Source organism: Gobio gobio (assembly GCF_949357685.1).
Source record: "Gobio gobio genome assembly, chromosome: 23".
In the NCBI taxonomy this organism is placed as follows: Eukaryota; Metazoa; Chordata; class Actinopteri; order Cypriniformes; family Gobionidae; genus Gobio; species Gobio gobio.
Window position 1 is genome coordinate 29,438,863 of NC_137119.1, and position 24,734 is coordinate 29,463,596.

The window sequence follows — 24,734 nt, forward strand, 5'->3', positions numbered from 1 at the left end:
TGGCCTAAAAGCATATGTATTAACCTCTCTTGTTCTTTTTTAATTCTTGTGCTTTTCTAATAATGTAATGACATCAGTTTTTCAAATGAATAAAAGGCCTGTTCACACCATGAACGATAAAGATAACTATATTAGCGTGCACACCAGCGGACAAGTTTATTTTAAGCACATGCTTGAGCTCTTTCAAGGCAAATGGTTTCTGATTGGCTGTCAATCATTCTGAAAGTGATTCCATCGATATTGTTTCTATTATAGTTGTGGTGTGGACTCTGGTATTCTTTTATATTTAGAATGATTTTTAGAACTATATCTGTTTTTCAGCAGTCGGGCAAAATACTTTTGTGTGTGTCCAGTGGATGGAGTGAGTGAGCGATCTCCTTAAGTGTGAGGTCAGGGTGCTGGCACGGTTCAGACAAACTGCAGCTTTCTTATCGGACTGCAACGCAGGCAATAAAACACCACTGTAAACAATAGAACCCGGTGCAGTTACACAGCATATACCAACAGAGGCAGCCTTATTAAATCAACGCCGCACAGCTTGGTCTCTCTCCTCTGCTTTTCTTGCACCATCTCATCGCATCTTGCTCATCTTTCATCTCACTTAACCTTCTCTTCTACTCTAATATTACCATCTCCTCTTGTTTTTTTCTCTCTTCTTGCATCTTCCTACATCATCTTGCATATTCATTTTGCTGTTTTGTCTTTTTACTTCTCATCCTTTACTTCTCATCTTCCCATCTCCTCTTACTTCTGCTAGCCCTCTCCACGTTTTATCTTGCTGTTTCTCTTCTATTTTGGTCTTGTCTCATATTGTCTCTTCTTGTCTCCTCTCACCTCTTCTCGCATCTTATATTCTCACTTGTCTCGTCACTTCTCATTTTGTCTCTTCTCTTTTGATTTTGTCTTAAAGAGGTCATGAACTGAGAAATACAATTTTCCTTGAGCTTTTGACATATAAGAGGTCATCATACTATAAGAATATCGTGTAAGTTTCAGAACTGAAAACTTCCTTGTTAATCCAATAAAAGCTTTTATTGATACCAGGCCCAGCAAACGACAGGTTTTTCAAAGTGGGGATCTATGACGTCAAAGGGAGGCAAGCACCGCCTCTGCAGAAGAAGATCAACGCCTACTTCATCACTGCCTGTTTAGCCCCGCCCACCAATTCACCCATTACATGAATAGGTAGCCTAAGTAACATAGGCCTACGTGGTGTTAAACCAGATCGAGCTACCAAGCAATAAACATGCCGTTGAGGATACTGCCTTGACTCAACGGTAATGCGACATGTAAGTAACTGTGTTAACTCTAATGCCTGATGTGAAATGTAATGATTCATGTACAGTCAGATGTTCTTTGTGTGTCAGTAAATCAAACCAGTGACTAAACGTCAACTTGTGTTGTTTCTCTTAGTAGAATGAAAGTCATCTGTTATTTAACGGTGATTAAATTCTATAAAGAAAGCGATCAAAGAAAGCTCCCCTTGCAATCGCTGGAGAAGCACGCTCTGAAGCTGTCAATCAAACAGCGAGAGTTTATCAGTGACTCCCGTTTTATTCAAGGAATCTCTTAACTATATCACGTTTGCACTGTTAGTGAAGATGAAGAAGCATTCGTTAGTGTACAGAAACTGAGTTTGCAATGACGAGATCACTGCTTTCATGCGCTCAACAATGTTCATCTCTGCAACCTTTCATGCCACGATCTTAATATAATGCCGTAAATCTAAATGTAATGCAACACTTTTCACGATTAGTTAACCATGGGTGCTGTAATAGCTAAGTATTACTCTCTCTTTTAGCGTGATTTTACTATTTCAAATGGAAAGACGTTAGCCAATCACAGCAGTGGGCGTTTACACAGAAGTCTCACAGCAGACACGCCCCTTAAAACAGAGCGTTCAGAGCAGAGGGCTAAAATCAGGGTAGGAAAAATGCCTTTTATTTATAATTTATGACCATTTTTGATGTAAAAAGCATTCTAACATTATAAGTGCACCCCAGGAAACATCATAAAACAATAAAACAACACAGTTCATGACCCCTTTAACAAAACTAACGTCTCGTCTCTTTTCGCTTCTTACTTTCTCTTCTTATTTCATTTTATCTCATCTCTACTTATCTTCTCTCATCTCTTCTAGTTTTGCATGTTCCCCTCTCCACATCTCATCTCATTGTGTCTGGTCTAGTCTCATCTTGTCTCTTCTCGTCCCCTCACACCTCTTCTCACATCTTCTTATTTCATTTTGACTCTTCTCTTCTGATTTTGTCTCATCATCATATCTGTTTTCATGTCATCTCAACTCTACTCCTTTTGCATCTTCTCACATCTTAACTTCTCTTCTCACTTCATCTCATCTCTTCTCATCTTACCTTCTCTTGTTTAATTTTGTCTTGTTGTGTCTCTTCTGGTCTGGTCTCATCTTGTCTCTTCTCTTCCCTTTAATTATGTACAATTCAGAGATTATGAATTAGGGGAGCCTCTCGAAAAGTTCATGAGCTACAGAAAGAATAGTAAGAGTGCTGAGGCCAGCACATTGGTTCAGTGGTCAGCACCCAAGCTGTCCCAACCCTGGCATGTACACCCTTTAACCCACATCAGGTCAGAGAACATATGGGCACAGATGCATCACCCTGCTAGGTGTCTCTAAACAGAAGCAGCAGGTAAGATACACTGTGAAAGTCACTCTTACGCAGAACTGTAACACCCCAGCTGGGATTCACACTTCTTCATGAGGACCTATAATTAGACTTCATTTTGGGGGGAAAAAAGATACAGAGAGAACCAAACACATAATCACTTCTCATGGGCTGGCAGGCATATCAAGATTTTAAGCACAACATATTGACATGAAGACAGCACATGGAAAAGTCTTGGCCAATCACAGCTCTGTTTCAGATGGAGCTTGGCCAATCACGTCACTCCGTTCCCTTTGACAGATGACAACATGACTTAGCCCCGCCCACCGCTACTAAACCACCATCTGCCTACTCAGCATCCATATGCACACTGTGACACACCACAGCGAGTCACTTTTCCCTGGATTATTAGTTTTCCCTTGGTGTTTGCGTGTGTGGTTATGGCTGTGTCAGTGTGTGTGCATTCCGAGAACATCGGCTGTCACATTCCCTCTTAAAAACGACAGCCAGATCTCACCTCCATGCCTAATAACTTCACACACATGATGGCTGGTCTCACTGAGAATACCACCCACACATACACAGGGCTGAACACAAATTCCCACACACCTCCATGCTGACTAAAGGTAGAGGACTAACAACTCTCATTATATTCACACGCAATCACACACACACACACACACACACACACACACACACACACACACACACACACACACACACACACACACACACAAACACTCACCCAGCGTGTGGGTGTAAGTATACATTCTCCTTCTGCACACCATGACCTGGTGCTTTCAATGAAATCTATGTAAGACTCTACCTGCAGTGATCACAGAGACCTTGATCGAGCAAATAGCCGGTGAAAGCAGCCAGGCCTTGAAGAATAACTCTTTGTTTGAGCAAAATAAAATAAAAAGAACACAGACACTGCTATATATAAACTAAACCCCATTCTCTGAACCCAATGCTCAGTGGCCTAAACCCATTTGTCAAATAAGTCACTTTTTAGGCAAAACCTTAAACAAGTTCAGGTAGTTAAGACACTGTTTGCAAATCTCATCCACTCTTTTTGCAAAACTCTAAACACATTCTTACTCACTATAACACATTTTGCACTGTGTTGCAAAATGGTACATACATGTGGCAAAAGTTAAACACAACTTCAACACAGTTGTCATCGTTTACACACAACAACTCAAAATTGTTCACACTTGTTTCTAATGATGTGATCAAATCAGTTGTCTAGAATATAAACCAGTTCAGAGTACACAGCTGGCCTAGGTGCGGTGAGTGTTGATACCACAATGGATGGAAACAATGTGAGAGGGAGAGGAGGAAGAGGAGGAAGAGTGCAAGGACAATGAAGAGCAAGACCAAGAATAGTAATTTCAGATCAAATTCAGGCAACTGTGATAGACCATGTTCTTGTTCATGGAATGACAATGAGTGTAGCAGGACAAAGATTACAACCCAATTTGTCCAGATTCTCTGTGGCCATAATCAGGACATTCAGAGAAGAGAACAGGTAAATGTATTGTTTTTCTAATTTGTGCGACTGAAAGTTTACTGTATACATTTGATATAGTACATCAGTTTGTCAATAGAAAGGGGAGTGGGGGAAAAAAGAAAAAAAGATTTACAATGCATTTTACATATGAATGTGATGTCCATTACTATTGTTTCTGTATGTATACAGTTGTAAGAGCATTTTCCCTTTTGTAGAATTGTAACACTACCAAATGAGGGTGGAGGGACTCCTTTGTTCTCCCAACAGCAAGAGGCTCTCATTGACTTTGATTTTGCAATTGCACAATATTTTGTGTAATACGCTTTTCATTTAGAGTTGTCTTTGGCCTTACTTTATTTTTATGCTGAAAATACAGAAATTCAATACTGTATTACTTGCAGTACTTACTGTATGCAATATATTTGCTGTACTGAGTTGTGAATTATTAACTTTTATTTATGGCAAAATTACTTTCTATATGCAATAAAAAAAAAAAATCTCTGTAACTACATGCCCTGGATGCTATGTTCTCAATTTTTTGATGTAGTGTCTAATGAATGCTGATGAGTGTTTATATATTGACTGGCCGTGTTTATGTTTTGAAAGCATTGTTTGATTTTGAGCACAGATCAAATGGTTTTGAGGCAAGTGTTTGATTTTGCCAGAAGAGTCAGGGGTTTTGTGAATGTAGTTTAAAGACTGGGTTTTGTGTTTAAAGTTTTTAGAATATGGGTGAAGGTTTCAAGAAATGTGTTTTAGCAATTGAGAAATACTGTAAGTTAAAATCAGTTCAACTTTTAAAAAACGCGTCTGGGGGGACATTTTTCCCCATTCATGTGTCTTGTGTCAACACTGGTGGCTGCAAATAATCCCTGCATTTAAATCAAAAGATCCAATAGCCTTAAGGTTTTTTTTTGTTTGTTACAGAAACATAAGCTTGGCAGGAGATTTTGTTCATTCCCCATTCACACAGATAGGTGCAGTACTAGCATGATTACAAATAGCGATGCCAAGATGGCCACAGAATGAACTGACTCCCTTCAGAGAAAACATACTACTCACATGGTAAAGAGAGGTGGAGTCTGGGTTAGGCGTGTTCATGGATTCCTGCCGGAGCACCTCCATTTGGAGGGTGGGGAGGAGGGCGTAGTGGGTGGGGCTCCCGCTCTTCTCACTCTTCTTCTTGCCGCGTTTTCCTGTGTCTCTCTTCATGCTCCGCCCTGCCAGATCGGCAGCCTTCTCATCACTTATATACCGCAACAGAGAGTTTTCTGAGAGAGAGAAAGAACAATATCTTTAATAACAGAAGTTTTTTTGGGAGCATGAAAGCCCCATGTCAACATATGCACAGGGCCGCCCTTAGGGCGGTGCAACTGGTGCGACTGCACCGAGCCCTGACCTTTAGGGTGCCCCATGGTGAAGGGAACGAGGGGGACCACCATAGCTTGAATGTACCTCTATAGTCTACACCCTTGCTTCATTTAGTATATGCAGACCAATACATATGCAAATTAGCCCTGCCTCCACTCACTCACACCAGCTCAGAGAACCACTCAGTCAAGTTTACTCAAGTTACAGTAGTAAACGCTGCAAAAAGGTTTTGCTCTTTACAACGTCGGATACATAACGGTAATTAATATAATTAGTTTTTTGTTTTACTACACTATCAAACAGCTAATAATGTGTTGCTAATGTTACACAAACCATGTTCCCGTTCGCCTTCTCAGTCTGCATTCTAAAAATCAGCATCCTTAGCAGAGCCGGCCCAGCCACTAAGCGAACCTTGCAATTGCAAAGGGCCCCGTGGCCAGCAGAGGGCCCCCTAGAGTCATTGCTGAAAAACATAATGTCAGACTGTCAGTCAGTGACTCCGACGTCGACGATGTCTGACAACAAGAAACGTAAATATCTTTCTGGCCATGAAAAACGACAAAAGAAGAGGCTGGAAGAAGAAAAGAAGCAAGAAGATAAAGGTACGTAAACCTGTAGGCTTAATTTTCCGATACCTATGTATGTATGGATAATCTGCAGTCTAAATATAAATTAGTCTCTCTCGCTCGCAGTATAGCGAGGCGGTTGTTATAGCGAATAAAAACCACCTCGCAGCTCGCTATAGATTATCCCTCTTATTACATGGATACATACCAAATCAATAAATAATTTGACACAAAATATTGATTTAAAAAGGAGCTTATTGATTTAAAAACGATTGTATTGCTTCCGCTAAAGAAAATAGTCCGTTCCGCGTCCATAGCAACGCTCTGCTCAACGGTGTGTTATAGCTACTTCACAGCGGGCTGTTATCAAGACGTAACAGACCCGCATTCTACATTGTAATTCAACCAAGCCATGTAATAAATGCTAATAACATGCTGCATAAAATTGGTTCAGCAAGTTCATCAGTGTGTTCATTGCACTGCACTGCCATTCAGCTCAGTGGTATCATAATTTTGCTGTTAGACATCAAACATGGAACTCAACTCAAGAACTCAAGGTCTTTTATTGTCATTCTGTACATGTTGCCACATAAGAACGAAATACGTACTCAGGACCAGCAGCGTAAAAAAGAAAATTAACATACAGTAAACATAGAATAATTAAAACATAATTTAATAGACTAAAAAATAAAATAAAAACATAGTAGATATAATATGTACAGTATAGTTATAAGGTAGTCATTGCTTTTTTTAGGCCTTACTTAAAACGGTCAAAGGGGCCTCCAACCAAATTTTGCTTAGGGCCCCCAAAGGTCTAGGGCCGGCTCTGATCCTTAGAAACGCTTGGAACAACTTAGAACGTCAGTGGAGAAAGGCATATATACTCACCAAAAGGATTATTAGGAACACCATACTAATACTGTGTTTGACCCCCTTTTGCCTTCAGAACTGCCTTAATTCTACGTGGCAATGATTCAACAAGGTGCTGAAAGCATTCTTTAGAAATGTTGGCCCATATTGATAGGATAGCATCTTGCAGTTGATGGAGATTTGTGGGATGCACATCCAGGGCACGAAGCTCCCGTTCCACCACATCCCAAAGATGCTCTATTGGGTTGAGATCTGGTGACTGTGGGGGCCATTTTAGTACAGTGAACTCATTGTCATGTTCAAGAAACCAATTTGAAATGATTCGAGCTTTGTGACATGGTGCATTATCCTGCTGGAAGTAGCCATCAGAGGATGGGTACATGGTGGTCATAAAGGGATGGACATGGTCAGAAACAATGCTCAGGTAGGCCGTGGCATTTAAACGATGCCCAATTGGCACTAAGGGGCCTAAAGTGTGCCAAGAAAACATCCCCCACACTATTACACCACCACCAGCAGCCTGCACAGGGGTACCAAGGCATGATGGATCCATGTTCTCATTCTGTTTACGCCAAATTCTGACTCTACTATCTGAATGTCTCAACAGAAATCGAGACTCATCAGAACAGGCAACATTTTTCCAGTCTTCAACTGTCCAATTTTGGTGAGCTCGTGCAAATTGTAGCCTCTTTTTCCTATTTGTAGTGGAGATGAGTGGTACCCGGTGGGGTCTTCTGCTGTTGTAGCCCATCCGCCTCAAGGTTGTGCGTGTTGTGGCTTCACAAATGCTTTGCTGCATACCTCGGTTGTAACGCGTGGTTATTTCAGTCAAAGTTGCTCTTCTATCAGCTTGAATCAGTCGGCCCATTCTCCTCTGACCTCTAGCATCAACAAGGCATTTTCACCCACAAGACTCCCGCATACTGGATGTTTTTCCCTTTTCACACCATTCTTTGTAAACCCTAAAAATGGTTGTGCGTGAAAATCCCAGTAACTGAGCAGATTGTGAAATACTCAATATAGACCGGCCCGTCTGGCACCAACAACCATGCCACGCTCAAAATTGCTTAAATCACCTTTCTTTCCCATTCTGACATTCAGTTTGGAGTTCAGGAGATTGTCTTGACCAGGACCACACCCCTAAATACATTGAAGCAACTGCCATGTGATTGGTTGATTAGATAAGTGCATTAATGAGAAATTGAACAGGTGTTCCTAATAATCCTTTAGGTGAGTGTAGTTCATCATAACATCAAAATATAGGCTACATCATATACATAATTCACCCGCTATATTGCTAAAAGTACCTGTTTTTTTTATATTAACAGAAAAATATACCGGGATAACCTGGCTTCTCTTGGAGATCCCCTGCTTTGCAGCATAGTTAATGATATGCTAAAGCCCGCCCACAAGTTGACGTGATTGGATACAAGGTAGTTTGTGACATCAGAAACACCATCAAACCGCTTTTTTGAGACTGTCTTTGGTTCACTTGAGTTTTAAGGAGAAAATACTCAGCAAAGGTGTTGTCTTATGAATTTGCGCATGTTTTGTCTTAAAGCATATTAGAAACACCACATAGAGATAAAAACAAAATTAAAAACTTGATTTTCACCACAGGGGGTCTTTAATCATTTAACTGCAACCATTTTATTACCAGTTAAACCACAAGGCTATACCACCCGCTATGAGAGGGGGAACCAAATTTCAACAATATCACAATTTAAATGGTTAATCAGGCATTAGAGATTTTGTCTGGCATGTGCAGTAAATCAAAATTACATCTGTACAGCCAGTCCTTCTCAAAAAGTATGGACATTTTCCAGGTTGTGCTGTGTCAAATCACTGAATAAGCTTGCATTAGTATTCCATCAATCAAGCATCCCAAACCCCTCTCGAAATACTCCAAACCTCAATTGGCCAATCACAATGATTCATTCCCTCAATAGAGGTCTATCATTAGCACTACTTAAGCCTGTGCACTCTTCCCAAATCAGACGAATCCAATCAAACTCTATAGCCTTATTCTTGCCTAATGAGCATAACAAGCCGATTGGTCACAGCCATATTAGCGAGCCAAACCAACGGGCTCCCAGCAGCCCTGATTTGCGCTCGTCCTTTGATTTAGGAACCACCACAGCCATTGTTGGGCTTCCCTTCTCCCACGCCCAAGTCCACCGTTGCCCGGCAGCAGCCAATGGGACGTGAAACGCTCAGGAGAGCTCCTGTCAGAGTTTCCATGGCAACAGCATGCTTCCAGAAGAAGTTCCCTCTTCTTTACGGCTCGGTTTCCCTCATGCTGATGAAAAAGTTGAAGAGGTGGCAGATTTTAAATTGCATACATTCAGCCAGGATAGGGTTCACAACCAAGTAGAGTCATAATAAATCATAATTGAATTAAATGTAACTTTTTGAGTTGTAAAAATGGATTGAACTACAGTATAAAGCTCATTAAAATGGACAAGAGGCAAATGGATCTAAAATGTAATTTGGAAAGTTCTGGAAAATCCATCAACAACAATGTACCTTTATGTAGGGCTGCACGATTAATCAACAATGAAAAAAAAATCATACCATGGCTCAGTGTGATTAAATGGTCAAAACCTGTCAACTTGTTGTCAGAAAAAGAGAAGCTTTAAAGGGCTCCCTGTGGTTTTCCAGCAAAATAAAAGCTTGATGGTTTCATTTAAGTTTTGTTTAAATTTTCAGTTTAGACAGCCATAAATGTTAGTTGTACTGTAAAATGAAATTATTATCATTATAATAATTTTTGTTTCTTAAATACTCTATTTTTATCATATTAATATACAATCACAAAAATTTGGGCCAAATTGTGCAGTCCTACAAATATGCACAGCAAGCCTGGATTTTTTAAATTTTGAAATAAATTTAATTGCAAATAAAATTTTTACCAATTTTTCTCTAAATCGTGCAACTCTACCTTTATGTTTGTTTTTGAAAATCAAGCCTCGAAATGCCCGAAATATTCAGAATTTTGAATGCGATGCCAGCTATTCAGAGGTTGACTTTAATAGAACAACCATTCTGACAGTAAAATACTACCACTGTAACCCGGAATGACAAATGATCCATATTTCCAAGCTGTGGGTGACCTTAATACATCTTTATCCTCTCTGACCCTCCCTCCACTCCCGCATTCTATCACAATCTTCTTCCTACATCGCTCTCGCCATCTCCTTCGAGTGCCTCTTTCCTCTTTAACCATCTTTCTTACTCTCAGCTAAACACCATCTGGCAGCCTCAACACCAGCATTTTCTCCCCGGAGTTTTAAGGAAAAGAAGGAGTCGAGAAAGCGAGGAAATAAGAGAGCTATCAAGGCGCTAATCTCCACACAATGCGGATAGACAGAGCTGCTTAACAGGATCAAATAGCAGCTAGGACACACAGCCAGGTGATCATCCGCCCCCCTGCTCTAAAACACACATAAAGACACACAAGTTCCACAAAGGAGAGAAAAGAGAGGGGTTTGGGCAACAGCAAGTTCTGGAGGAGACCACCGAAAGAAAACAGGTTAGCGTGGGAAAGCAGTGAGACACGACTAGAGTGAGTCAAACTCTGCAGCCGCAATGAAGATTGACGCTAACCAGCCAAACTCTAAACACACTAATTCAATTTGATGAAAGAGCTTCATTGATACTAGCCATTGATATTATCTGTCTACGTTCTTGCAGTCCAACTATTTCTGTCTGAGTTCTGGACTGTATTTGTAAAGCAGCAGCCAGTTGAGTCGGTCTCGGCACTAGCGCACACTGGCTCTGTGTTGGTGCTCAGAGACTGCCACTGTTATCCTGGCACTGCATGCAGTGTCTCCACAGGAAGTAATCAGAAATGCCCAGCGCGGTTCAGAGCCACCGTGCAGCGAGGAGAATTAGATCCATGGAAAAGAGCTCAGCTGAACATCACTCCTGAATAAGAGCCATGAGAATGTAATAACAAAGAAACCGAGAGAAACAATGAAGGGAAATCCAGAATCCAGGACTGATGAAAAACAAAGTTGAATTTGAACCCTAAAGAAGATATTCAGGATAAATACATACAAAAAAAAACATTAAAAACAGATCTTATGTACTTATTATTATAATTTTATAAATTGTAATATTTATATGATATTCTACTTTTTACTTTTAATAAAATAGACAGTTAATGTCCCTAGTTTTATTTTGTTTGATTCCTCAGTGCATGTTCTAAAGAAAACATTTATATTTCTTTTCATAATGTTCCATTAAAATGTAATAACGTTCTCCACATCTTTTTCTGCTGATGTAACCAAGGCTCTGAAGTTGGAAGAGCAAAAATAGCTGACCAAATTTGTATCTGAAATGTCAATTAAGTTCTTGTTTATAGAACTCTTGCATAAAAGCAATATCACAATACTGTACTATAACAGCACTTTTGCTTGTCTGACGTTGTTTCAACATCACAGCCCACTTTTCACAATAATAATGGTTAAATTCAAGAAAGATGTGCCAGCATAAAAATCCAAGGGGTGCTGACAGTTCCCTGCAGTGGGGCCTGTTATAATTAATCTAAAACAATTTTAATAAAACATTTTCCAAATCATCAATATTTATTATACATGTTGTTTATATGGCCGCATATTTATTAAGAGATTAAATGAAATATTTGTACTATAAAAAATGGATTAGTCACATTGCAGTACCATTTGAAATAAACCAATAAAATAATAGTTATGACAGAAGTTGTTTGGACACTTTCTGGTTGTCAGCAAAACCTGATAATTGACTGATAATATAATAGTATATTATATAATAATAATGTATATGATAATTTTCGGGTGCAGCTATAGTGTCAAACAAGACCACAGACTGATGTGATGAACTACACCACTGGTTACTCCATACATCCATTGAAAGCAGTTAGTTATAAATAATTTCAACAATGGATAAGAAAAGTAAAGTTAGTTATGTGAAAATCTATCTATGGAATGAAATAATGTAGCTATTTTTTAATAATAATGTATTTAATTGTTTTATTTATCCCAAATGATAAATAAATTGATTTAAAGGTGTCATGAACTGGCTTTTTATATATATATATATATATATATATACACTGTTGTCTGAGGTCAACTTATGACGTTTGTGTGGTCTTAACATAATAAAATATCATAATGAATAAGTAATGGGCCATTTTCTGTTCTGGTTTTGAGACTTTCTCCTGCGCGCTCAGACTTTATGGGCGAGCCACACTGAAGACTTGGAAGTAAACGGCCACGGCTATGATTGGACAAGATTCGCATTTTTAATGAGCTTCGGCTCCCCGCGAGTACACCATGAGGGATTGTTTTGAAGCATGTGGGAAAACGGCAACCGGAATGATTCATCCCACAGGGCTCGCTAAACTTCTATATCAAAAACAAACACAATGATTTATCTCTCATCCACCCGCGATTGATTGGAATGTTATTTTTTTATTACTTGGCCCGCCTGATCCGGACACACACACGCGCGCGGGCGCGCGCCAAGTACGTTGTAGACTGCATGATCAAAACTTCTGCGATTGTATTTTTCCTTCAAATATCAAGTCAAGAGAGTAAACAACGTGCATCAAGAACCACAAATAAAGGATTTTCCAGCCTTTGACCGCGTGCTAAGGTATGTAAGACACGTACACAATCAATAGATCTATATCAAACGATCTGTAACAATGCAATATCACATATAAAAACATGTTTTACTCACATTAGTGTGTTGCTTCATTCATTCGTGTAATCTCATCCTGTCTGCAAATCCAGTCTCTTGTTAACAAACGAATCCGTGATCAGAAATGAAGGAACAAACGCAATGTCTTTCCCACCTGAGTTGGATATTCATTAAAAATAAAGTTCATCCATGCATTCATAATATTGGAATCCGAATGAAGCTTATGTGGTATGTTTAGAAATTCGATTGCGGTTAAGCTCTCTCTGTAGGCCTATGTCATGTAAGTGGCACGAGTCGGTGGGCGGGGCTACATAATCAGGCGTTGTTCTTCTTCTGTTGAGGCGGTGCTTCACTACACTCTCACGTCATAGCCAGGCACATTCTGAGATCGATCGTTTGCTGGGCCTGGTGTCAATAAAAGCTTTTCTTTGACTAACAAGGACGTTTTCAGCTCTGAAACTTACAGGATATTCTTATATTACCATGACCTTTTATATATCAAAAGCTCAAGGGAAAGTTGATTTCTCAATTCATCATCCCTTTAAAAATAGTCAAATACCTATAAACAGACACCTAAGATGGGCCACTCTTTTTTATAAAAAAAATGATGATTACATTTCCATAATATCTTTGCAGAGTAAAAAGGAGAATGATGAATAAAAACAATAGAATAACCATCTGTATTTACTGTAAATGACACAAACTCACCTCTCCGACCTTCTCTCTTCAGTCTAGCCGGGTCCTCATAGTCAGGAACCCAGTTATACTCCACAGGCATAGAGATGGGCCTCATACGACCTGAAATCAGATGCGCATATACACACACATTACGTTTTGTGTGTGTGTGTGTGTGGAAAGACAAGGGATGGAAAATTGGAGGTAAAATGACAGTTCACAATCCATTTTCTCCACAGACGCCAAGGTAAGCCTGTGCGAGTGTGTGTTTGTGTAAGACAAACTGTCACAGTTAATGTGTCCTATCGTTTTCTAGGGAAGCGACGGGCATGGAGTGTGTCAGCAGTTCTGTGCCACTGCAGAGGCTCACGCTGGCATTTAACGACTAGAGCTGAGTTCTCTGGTTTTGGATATAATGCTACGCACACACAAACATTCACAACAAAGTGCAGCCCAGCTCCCAAGAGTTTAATTACAGAAAATCTGAAACCAACTCCCCTACGCAGGAAACTAGTTACAGACATGCTCACTTTATGAACCTCGAAAAACATACAATCATGCGCAGCGTTGGAAAAACACCGAACATAATATTTAGATTAGCAGAAGTTTCCCAAACCAGTTCTTTCTTCTTCGGATCTAAAACTGTTTCTTATTAACAGTTTTTTTATTACAGTAACTGAACTTACAGTTATGCATCATAATTGGGGTAAAGAACGATTATTTTCTCATTATGTGCTGTTCCACAACCAGCAGATGTTCAAAGAAGTTTGGTCTGCACCTCGAGTTAGTCACTGGGTCAATTATTCAGTCCCTCGGACATCTGCTGTTAAACCCAGCGGAAAATATCAAATTATTTTATGGAGTGCAGAAAGGCACAAACAATATTCCCCATGCTAAAAGAGTAAATAAACCTGCTGTACCAACTAAACTCCTACTGAAAGGAGGTTCATGGACAAAACTTTTTGTGCCTGTGTGTGTGTTTGTGTACCATAAGTGGGTGTGCTGTCTCGGCGGGACGTTGTGGGTCCGTGGCTGGGGTCGTACTCGTAGCAGTACAGGACGGCCTCCTCTTCCATGAGAGGAAATCGCCGTCTGTACTCTTGATCCAGGAATGAGTTTGGTGACTCTGACCCTTTTGCGATAGGTACCCCACCATCACCTGGGAGACAGCTTTTTTCATCTCTAAAAGCATAACATAACACAATATATTCAGATTGTATGCACACAGTAAGATGTCTTAATGTTTTTGAAAGAAGTATCGGTAACACTTTATTTAAAGCCTTTATGTATAATGCATTTACATTTATGCATTTGGCAGACGCTTTTATCCAAAGCGACTTACATTACTTAATGCATTGTAAGGTATTCATAATATACATTACAATGCATTATATCTATTAATAAATAAGTATTACCAAAGTTAAAATGCATTTTAATATTAACAGATTCCTTGTTACATCTGAAATTGGCTGTTTGTCATGTTTTATTGCATTATACTTTCTAAAGGTGTATTATAACAATGCATTATAGGGTGCATTACAAGGCATAGCCTAATTAATGCATTAAAAATACTTTTATAAAGCATTATACATAACGGCTTTAAGTTTTAGCCGAGTATATTATGCACAAGGCTGCTTTTATTTGTAATTAAAAAATACAGTAAAAACAATAATATTCTGAAATATTATTTAAATTTAAAATAAATGTTTTCTATTTTAATGTATTTAAAAAATATATGTATTCCTGTGATGCAAACCACCATTACTCCAGTCTTCAGTGTCACATGACCCCAAACTTCAATGTAGTGTAGATCAAATATAGCTCATATACAAGCAATATTTGTGCTTAAAATGCTTAATATTGAAATACTTTAATAGAAAAAAAGGGAGTGGTCATTCAAAAAACGCAACAGTGGTGATGTCAAAATCATCAGCTCATAAATACCAATACCTATAGAGTCTTCCACAATAATATGAATCACACCCATACAGAGAAGTTTGCCAATCAAAATAGGCCTTTAAAAAGTACAGTAGCAAAACAGCTTGCTTAATTCTAAGGATATGAGAGTGGGTGAAAATTGTCATGATAAATATAGTGTTTTTGATGTATGAAACCTATACATGAAAAAAAAAAAAGAAAAAGTGTAAAAAATTTACTGGATGAGTTACCTGGGTGTGTACGGCTCAGATGGAGGGGGCGGGATATACAGGTCTTGGAGGGCGGAGCTATCACGCTTTGAGGGTGTGCTGATTGTGCTTGTGGGCGTGGCCGAGCTGCTGGTTGGACTCCTGGGAACAACTGGCTGCTGGGCAGACAAGATCATTGGATTAAAGAGCAAAGTTCACTTCTACTATGAGCTCAAACTACTGGTAAAACATCTGAGGGCACAACTAAATGTAATAATGGAGCTCTGTTCCAGGACGTGACCCAGACACTGATATCTGCAGACAGTCACAAGGGTGAGGCATCGAGATTAATAGGTCCCTGTGCAGTGAGATGCCGGCGCAGTCCCTCTGCAGTGCTGTCTGCAGTAAACAGTGCACTGCGATCTCTGGGTCAGGATGCTTTGACATAATGAGTGGGAGTCTATGGAAACATTCGTGGCATCTCCACCGAACACAATGACTTCAGAGATTATAGACATGTGATTAGTGTCTCCAGTGAGCTGAAAGGCTGGGGACAGGGGTTGTGACACAGACTGCACATTTGGATGTACACACGCGACATGCACAAAGAGGCTCGTGCAAATAATCACAGTGAAATGAGCATGAGAGATGACAGCTGCCAAAGTGCAGATCTGTTGGGGAAAATAGCTAAAAGTTTAGTCTAGAGTCACAAGTCTAGAACTAAACTTGAATCCTCCAGCAAAAGCCGATTAAAGCTAATCTGCTCTCTCTGGCACAGACACAAACACTTCCAGGTTTCTTTTTTTAAGCAGTTTGAGGCTAGTGATGTTAGTGCAAACGAGCAATGCAAGAACCACAAAAGCAACTCTGATACCCAGCATTCCTGTTATTTACACAAAATAAACTGATTTTGAGGGTTGTGATACAAAATTTTAGTAGGAAGAAGTGCACGAGTTATTGTCTCCCAAAAGAAAGAACCGATTCTGAACTGCCTGAAACAAGTCGTCAAGTAATTCCAGTTTTTGTTCCTGCCTGATTTTAGGTTTGTAACACATTTGCATGGTCTTCATTGGCTGCCCACAAAAAACATCCAGTTTGACCCTCAAACACTAGTTGTAGCTGAGGTCTCGAATTGATACGGTAAAACAAACGCCGTCATTACTGTTTGTATCACCTGGAGGAAGCCTCCAGAGCTGAAATTCAGATAGGGTAATGGATTTTTCGTTTCTGACACCAATCACAACAGACTGAACCATCTGGCCAATCAGAGTAAAGTAGGCTCTGAGAAAGAAGTGGTTTAGAAAGACTGGATCCTTGATCAAGTCATTTCAGACACTGTGAGAAAAGAGATGGTGCTGCAATGTATAAGAAAATGTAAATCTATTGGAGGAGACCTCTAAAACAAAATTAGGAACCTTAAAAATAGCCCAATTGGGGTACTTTAAATTATCAAGATTAACTTGAAGTGAGCAATAGATGATGGCTAAGGTAAACTAAATGTAAAACTGTACAATTAAATATCCATTATTGGCCTGTTCAACTGCTGATTTATGAAAATAATGCTGAAAAAACATGATTTATGTAAATGACACTTCAAAAACAGTCATTCACAAATCGCAAAAGTGGTGATGATGTCTCATTAACTCATTAACATATTTCCACCCACATGACCCATGCTGACAAAATGTGTTGCAATGACTTGCCTTTTTGGTTATTGCTATTTTCATATTCTCTATTAAAAAAAGCTTCAAAATGACTGTTTGACTTGTTTTGAAGTTGATAGAGTCAGCAAACTAAATTTTGAGAAAATTCGAGTTAAAGTTTAGTGAAGGTTCCACCTTGCAACCATCCCTTAAAATTCCTGGTAATAACACCAAATTTGGCACACATCAAGTCAACACCAAATATCTATAGGAAAAATATTTATTCAACGTTTTTATTCCCCATAATACCACAATTGTTTGATTAACATTAATGAAACAGACAGCCTATATATTAAGACCTACTGTACCGCAGGGATGTTTTATAATGTTACTCATCAGGGTAGGGTTGCAACAGACGTTCGTAAGTTCTTCCTTAAATTGTAACATAAAGCCCACACTAGAGGCTTAGTAACTACTAGCTAGTTTGTAACTAACTATGTACTTTAGTATTTGGTTGCACCATTTGTTCTTAAGGCAGAACGTAGCTAGTAGCTACGTACATACGAACGTAAGCTCTCTGTAAAGTAATGCGTAGTCGCATAATATGTTTACCCTCAATGATCCAATAATAGCCATCAAATACGTGTCCAGAAGTTGTGTTGAAATGCCCCGAATTTCAGTTTACACTTCAATCTAACTACTTTTGCCTCAATAACTAACGGTAAAAATAAGTTTCCATTAAATACGATACTTAATCATGAATAACATAATACATGTTTTTATGTATAAATAACATTTAGAAACTGTATTTTAAATTAAATTAATAAGGATCAATAAATAAATACTGATATAAAAAAAGAAAAGAAATTACATTTATTGATTATGAATGACTTTATGATTATGATTTTATTTGACATGCACAACACTGAGACAGATGCTCACACTGGCGCGCTGTTTAGGATGGGTTCGTGTTGAAGAGTTGCTAACAAAGTAATCTTTTCACATAATGTTTTCTCTCTTAAAATGTAAGTGTGTAAATGTCAGCATTATCATATATGTCTAAAGAATTGAAGTCTGTCATGTAAAGCAAGAGCTTATTGATTCAGTTCAGTCAGTATGCTATATTATTCCAACCATTACTCCTGGGGCCTGTACCATGTTGGTAGTTTAACAAACTCAGGGTTACATTTTTGTTTCAAGTTGACAAAACCAAACCAATCTATTCAGGCTTTGTTGTTCCCATGATACTGATCATCAGCTTACACTGTCAACTCAGGCTTTGATCCTGAGTTTAGGAGTTTAGCTGTGACATCAGTAGTGAACAGCTGATATTCACTTCTCACAAGAGAAGCAGCGAGATTCATTTCTCTCTTCTGCAGAATATTACATGATTGAAAAATATTAAGAATTTAAGCAAATTTACACAGCAAGAAGAAAAGAGCTGTCTATGAAGGAGGACAACGTAAAGAAAAATCTTATAGGTCAATGCAAGTAAAAGTTATGAAGTTAGTTTAGCTGATATATAGAGAGAATTGAACATTTCAGCTCACATGTAGTACATTTTATAGCTTTATTTATTGTTTTAAAGCTTATTTGTATGACCTTTATATAGGCTATTTATAATCATTTTAACAAAGTGGGTACTAATGATTGATTAACTAAAATGATACATGTGTAATTGATTAAGGGTATAATAATTACACAAATGATATCAAAATTATTCAAAATTATTATTATTATTATAAATAAGCATTGTTAAAAGCCAGACACTTTAGTCTTTAAAAACCATTTGCTATGTCGTGACCTTTAATTTGGAGTAGAAACAGGGGGAGTGACTTTATTGCATCAGAGGTGTGTCACTTTGCTAACAGCTGATTGGTCCAATTTCAGTTTGAGATCTCTTATCCAGAACATAACCTGCCCTGGAGCAGGTTAGCCATGGAGCGTAAGTTACTATGGAGATGAACACTGCTAAAAGCCAAACCACTTTAATGGTACTTAAAACCCAGGATTGGCACAAACTAAGCTTAAACATATCTGGCTAGCCAGCTAAACCCGCTTCATGGTATAGGCCCCTGATCAGAGGCGTCGTAAATATTTAGTTTATTTGTAGAGTTAGGCTTCAACTAAGTTTAATGGTGCAACGCAAAAATATTTAGTAGTGCGTAAGTTATAATATGTATTAGTAATATTAGTTGTAACTTACGCACAGCTGGTGCAACCCCAGATGTTTTTCCACAACAGTTAACCAATTGTTAATTTAAGACATAACAAAATTAAGATTTGCAAGGATACTTGCCAAGACATTTTGACTGTTTTGAAGTTCTGTAAGTCTGTGTGTGTATAAATTGGGATCCTGTGCTGTGAGAGGCGTCTTTGCGGACGCGTCAGATCTGTCAGTCAGCGCGAGTAAGATCGTTTTCAAATGAAAGGTACTCCTCTCAGAAAACGTACAAATAAAGATACTCTAGATGTTTAATTGCTATTTGGAGCATTGGGATCACTAGACGAGGGCTTAATGAACTAATTTTTGTGAAAACCTCACAATCGACCAAAATCAACATTTTTCACTTGTTTTGCCTGTAGCTCGAAATTATGCTGTGCACATTCCTACTTGTTTTGCCAGCACGGGTCACACTGTGTTGGAGTGGTTGGGGAAAATGACTAAAAGTTTAGAGTAGAGCAGTGGATTTCATTTTTTTTTTGGATCTCAACCTTTTTGACTACAATGACCCCCACCCTCACATTCTCCACAACAATATCAATAACATAAAAGATATATATTCGTTATAAAAATAACCAACAACTAGGAAATATTTGGATTTTTATCTGTTGTAGCTTCTTTTAATGGTCACAAATCTAGAACCTTGAACTTGGATCCTTCACAAAAAGCCGATTAAAGCTAATTTACTCAGGGAGCGGGTGGCAGATAAAAGGGGAAAAGTGCAGCCCAAATGACGAAAGCTTTGGGGCCAGGGCATTTTGAATCCTACCTGCAGGGCCAGGGGCTTCCATCTCATGTTCTTTAGTAGGGCTGGGGCAGAGGTGAGCGTGCTCTGGGGACGCTTTTTCAGGGTCAATGTCACACCGGCAGGGTCCCCACGCAGAGAGCTTACCAAGTTTTTCAACTGCCAGCCCACCTACAGCAACAAACACAGGGTCAACATACACAGACTCGACAAGAACGCCACACAGAGACATCACCTGACAAGCAACTGCTTGGAAATGCTAACATTCATCTCTATATTCGCCTATGGTGAATAATGGAGAGAATTTAACTATACCACACACACATGCTTCCTGACACACAGTACATATCGATCAAGTTCACTATGTAGAATGAGTGCAGATGTTTGCTAATTTTCAATTTATTCCACATTAAAGTCTAAAGGAGAACTTGACATTCCCTGGAAATGTCAATATTTGAGCCTTGGTTCATAATATATTATATGTAATGAATTTTGCACTGCAAAGCATGAATGATGAACCAAAAATGAATGACATTACTGACTATATTTTAATGATTAAAATAAGTCGATACACTGACTATATACATTATATATTATGTATAATTGTCTAAGTAATTATGTTACGCTGCTGTAAAAGGCTTACTCAGCCAGCGAATGAAGCTAATAGCTGGAGGCAATTGTTTAAATATAATTCTAAAATAATGTGATACTATATGCAAACGTTACATATTTAAAGAGGTTTACATTACAGATGAATTATTAAACTACATTAATTCATAATATTTCACAGTTTAGTAAAGTAATAAGGCTGTGCAGTGTACCGTAAGTGATTTTACATTAATTAAGATGTGCTGTTAGATAAAATGCCACTAAAACGTGATAAAAATCATGGTACATTATCACAGACTCAAGTGGCGTATAGTGACAATAGCAAAATGAGAAAACTGGGGTTTTCAAAGTGGGGTCCAGGGATAAAATAGGTAACATGAAAATATATAGCTGCCTCCATATATTAGGATAGGGGGTCCCTTGAAAGGGGATCATTATTTGGGGATCTAATTCAGGTTGGTTTTTATGTGATATGCAATGTAGAAACATTTAATATAAAATGGAATTGTTGTGTAGTAAACCAGATTTTAAAGCTGGAAATATTAACGCTATAATAAAACTTCATAAACCCGATAATCACTTCAGTGTCAGTCCCAAAATAAATCAATGGTTCATATTAATATGCCACCCTTATGTAAATAAAAATTCACACACAAAACATTTGTTTTTCTGTCAAAACGATAACTATCTACTGTCTTCTATTGTTTTTATATAGAGCTAATGATTTTTTCTCTATCCCCTAACCATCACAGAAACCTTTCTTCATTTTTAGATTGTTATTAAGACATTATTTAATGTGTTTATTAAGCAGTTTACTGTTGGCTAGTCCCCAAAATCTATGTGGTTTGAGGTTTTACTATCCTTTAATATCCTTGTGGGGATTTTTGGTACCCACAATGTAGGCAAAACTTGACCCACAAACACAGTTTACACTAAGCATGCCCTTCACAGACAGACAACGATAAACAACCACAAATACACACACACACACACACACACACACACACACACACACACACTGAGATGGGCTGGAATCGCTAGATATACAGGACCTGATCCTGTAGCGTATGGGGACTAATCACAGAAGTTACAAAGAGCAGCTCCCACAATGCACCATTCCTTAAACGCTCGCTGAGGTTGTTCCTGAGCACGAACCGCTCATTGTTACGGTAATTGTTGTCTGTGTGTTTTTAGCTACAAGCTGAATTCGTATCGCTTATCGCACATTAGAGGCACTTTAATCCAATTATGAAGGTGATGACAATCTAATTACATGAAGATTAATGAGGCCTTAGTGTTGCTGATCTTTCATCACAAAAAGAGCTCAGCATCCCTCACACGGCGACAAGATGACTGAAGACAAACAAGAAAAACTGATGCAGAAGTTGAATTCTGATGCCTCGAGATAAAACAGAAAGGGAAAGAGCATCTTAAATCTGAACAACGATGTCAGAAGTCACTGTAATCAGAGATGAGGAAAAGGGAACATTTCGATTTCTAACTTCATAATACATACCACCACTTGAGAGTAAAATTCAAATATTCATAGAATTATTCAGCACCTCGTACACATCAAACAGTAAGGGAATAATTTCAAACAGAATGGATTTCACAAGCTAAAATCCATGTGCAATTACTTGTAGACACACACATACAGTATATGCAGAAAGAGCTCTTTATCAATTCTTTGAAGGCAACTCCACATGGTACGAGTACCTATTGACGCACTCCATATTCACGCAAAAAAAAGCACTCCACTGTCCTTAATTTACAGCCTCTTATGCCCTTTAAACACCCTCCAGTCTCACTCAGAAACACCATAACACACTCAATCAGCATTGTGAATTTAGTCAAATTGGAATATAGTTGCCCCAGTCCTAGAAATGAGCTTAAAACACATCGAGTAATACTTGAAATATGTTTTAAACCTCTTGGTGCTTTAACAAGGACATGTTAAAGCCCTTAAATTCAAATGGAACTCATTTCAGACCCATAATTCTATACACAATCACAGAGGAAGGGGGCAACTGCTGTTGAATACCAAGTGAGGCATACACACATAGGAGAATAAAACTGATGAATGAATGGGTGGATGGATGATAAAATAGAAGAATAAATAGGCCAAATGGATTGAATGACTAAGAGAGACTGACACTCACCACTGTCTGATGGTTCACCTGGATGACCTCATCACCTGCGTGAATCTTTTTACAGCGATCTGCTGGAGACTAAGAAAGAGATAAAAAGGAGATATAAAAAGACAGAATAATAAGGGGAAATTAATCAATGTCAAATAAAAAGGATGTACTGCAATATTCTAAGTATTGCATTTACATCTAAGCATTTGGTAGATGCTTTTACCCAAACATAACATTGCATTTATGGTATACACTCCAGGTCAAAAATGCAGAATAATTAATGGGTTAGTAAATTCTAATCAATCATTCACCCTCATGTCATTCTAAAACCATAAGACTTTCGTTCATCTCCGAAACACAAATACAGACATTTAAAATGAAATCTGAGCAATCTCTGTGCCTCCATTGGCAGCTACACAACTGACACTTTGACGCTTAAAAAAAATTCATAAAGAGATCATAAAACTAATCCATATGAATTGAGGGGTTTAGTCCAAATTTTATAAAGAAACTGATTTGCTTTATATGATAAACAGATTGAATTACACTTTTATTTTCAATTAAAAATTGATCAGCAAACATAAACAGAACCTCAAACGAAACTGTTTGACGCGCAAACCTCATTGGTTCTTGCTGAAGCTCAAATGTGCTGCGTAACACGAGAATGAACTTCATTGGTTCTTGCTGAAGCTCAAATGTGCTGCGTAACACGAGAATGAACCTCATTGGTTCTTGCTGAAGCTCAAACGTGCTGCGTAACATGAGAATGAACCTCATTGGTTCTTGTGGAAGCTCAAATGTGCTGCGTAACACGAGAATGAACCTCATTGGTTCTTGCTGAAGCTCAAACGTGCTGTGTAACAAGAGAATTAACCTCATTGGTTCTTGTGGAAGCTCAAGCGTGCTGCATAACACGAGAATGAACCACATTGGTTCTTGTGGAAGCTCAAATGTGATGTGTAACAAGAGAATTAACCTCATTGGTTCTTGCTGAAGCTCAAGCGTGCTGCATAACACGAGAATGAACCTCATTGGTTCTTGTGGAAGCTCAAATGTGATGTGTAACAAGAGAATTAACCTCATTGGTTCTTGCTGAAGCTCAAACGTGCTGCGTAACATGAGAATGAACCTCATTGGTTCTTGTGGAAGCTCAAACGTGATGTGTAACAAGAGAATTAACCTCATTGGTTCTTGTGGAAGCTCAAATGTGATGTGTAACAAGAGAATTAACCTCATTGGTTCTTGTGGAAGCTCAAGCGTGCTGCATAACACGAGAATGAACCTCATTGGTTCTTGTGGAAGCTCAAATGTGATGTGTAACAAGAGAATTAACCTCATTGGTTCTTGTGGAAGCTCAAGCGTGCTGCATAACACGAGAATGAACCTCATTGGTTCTTGTGGAAGCTCAAACGTGATGTGTAACAAGAGAATTAACCTCATTGGTTCTTGTGGAAGCTCAAGCGTGCTGCATAACATGAGAATGAACCACATTGGTTCTTGTGGAAGCTCAAATGTGATGTGTAACAAGAGAATTAACCTCATTGGTTCTTGCTGAAGCTCAAGCGTGCTGCATAACACGAGAATGAACCTCATTGGTTCTTGCTAAAGCTCAAACGTGCTGCGTAACACGAGAATTAACTTCATTGGTTCTTGCTGAAGCTCAAACGTGCTGCGTAACATGAGAATGAACCTCATTGGTTCTTGTGGAAGCTCAAGCATGCTGCGTAACACGAGAATGAACCTCATTGGTTCTTACAGAAGCTCAAACGTGCTGCATAACACGAGAATGAACCTCATTGGTTCTTGTGGAAGCTCAAGCATGCTGCATAACACGAGAATGAACCTCATTGGTTCTCGCACTTCAAGAAAACATGCTTGAGCTTCCATTTATCATAACTGATGTGTGAGTTGATGAATGTTTATATGTGAA

General features: G+C 38.6%; 1 protein-coding gene across 1 annotated transcript in view; it reads right to left on the bottom strand.

The window, feature by feature from the left end:
* The window catches only part of cnksr2a (connector enhancer of kinase suppressor of Ras 2a), a 111,794-nt gene that overhangs the window by 23,511 nt on the left and 63,549 nt on the right, over positions 1-24,734 (bottom strand). Inside the window, exons 8-13 of the mRNA XM_079806498.1 lie at positions 22,826-22,894; positions 20,082-20,228; positions 15,488-15,621; positions 14,308-14,501; positions 13,353-13,442; positions 5,215-5,423 (exon numbers count right to left, since the gene is read on the bottom strand). Coding sequence (XP_079662624.1) covers positions 5,215-5,423; positions 13,353-13,442; positions 14,308-14,501; positions 15,488-15,621; positions 20,082-20,228; positions 22,826-22,894 — 843 coding nt within the window. The remainder of the gene's footprint in view (positions 1-5,214; positions 5,424-13,352; positions 13,443-14,307; positions 14,502-15,487; positions 15,622-20,081; positions 20,229-22,825; positions 22,895-24,734) is intronic.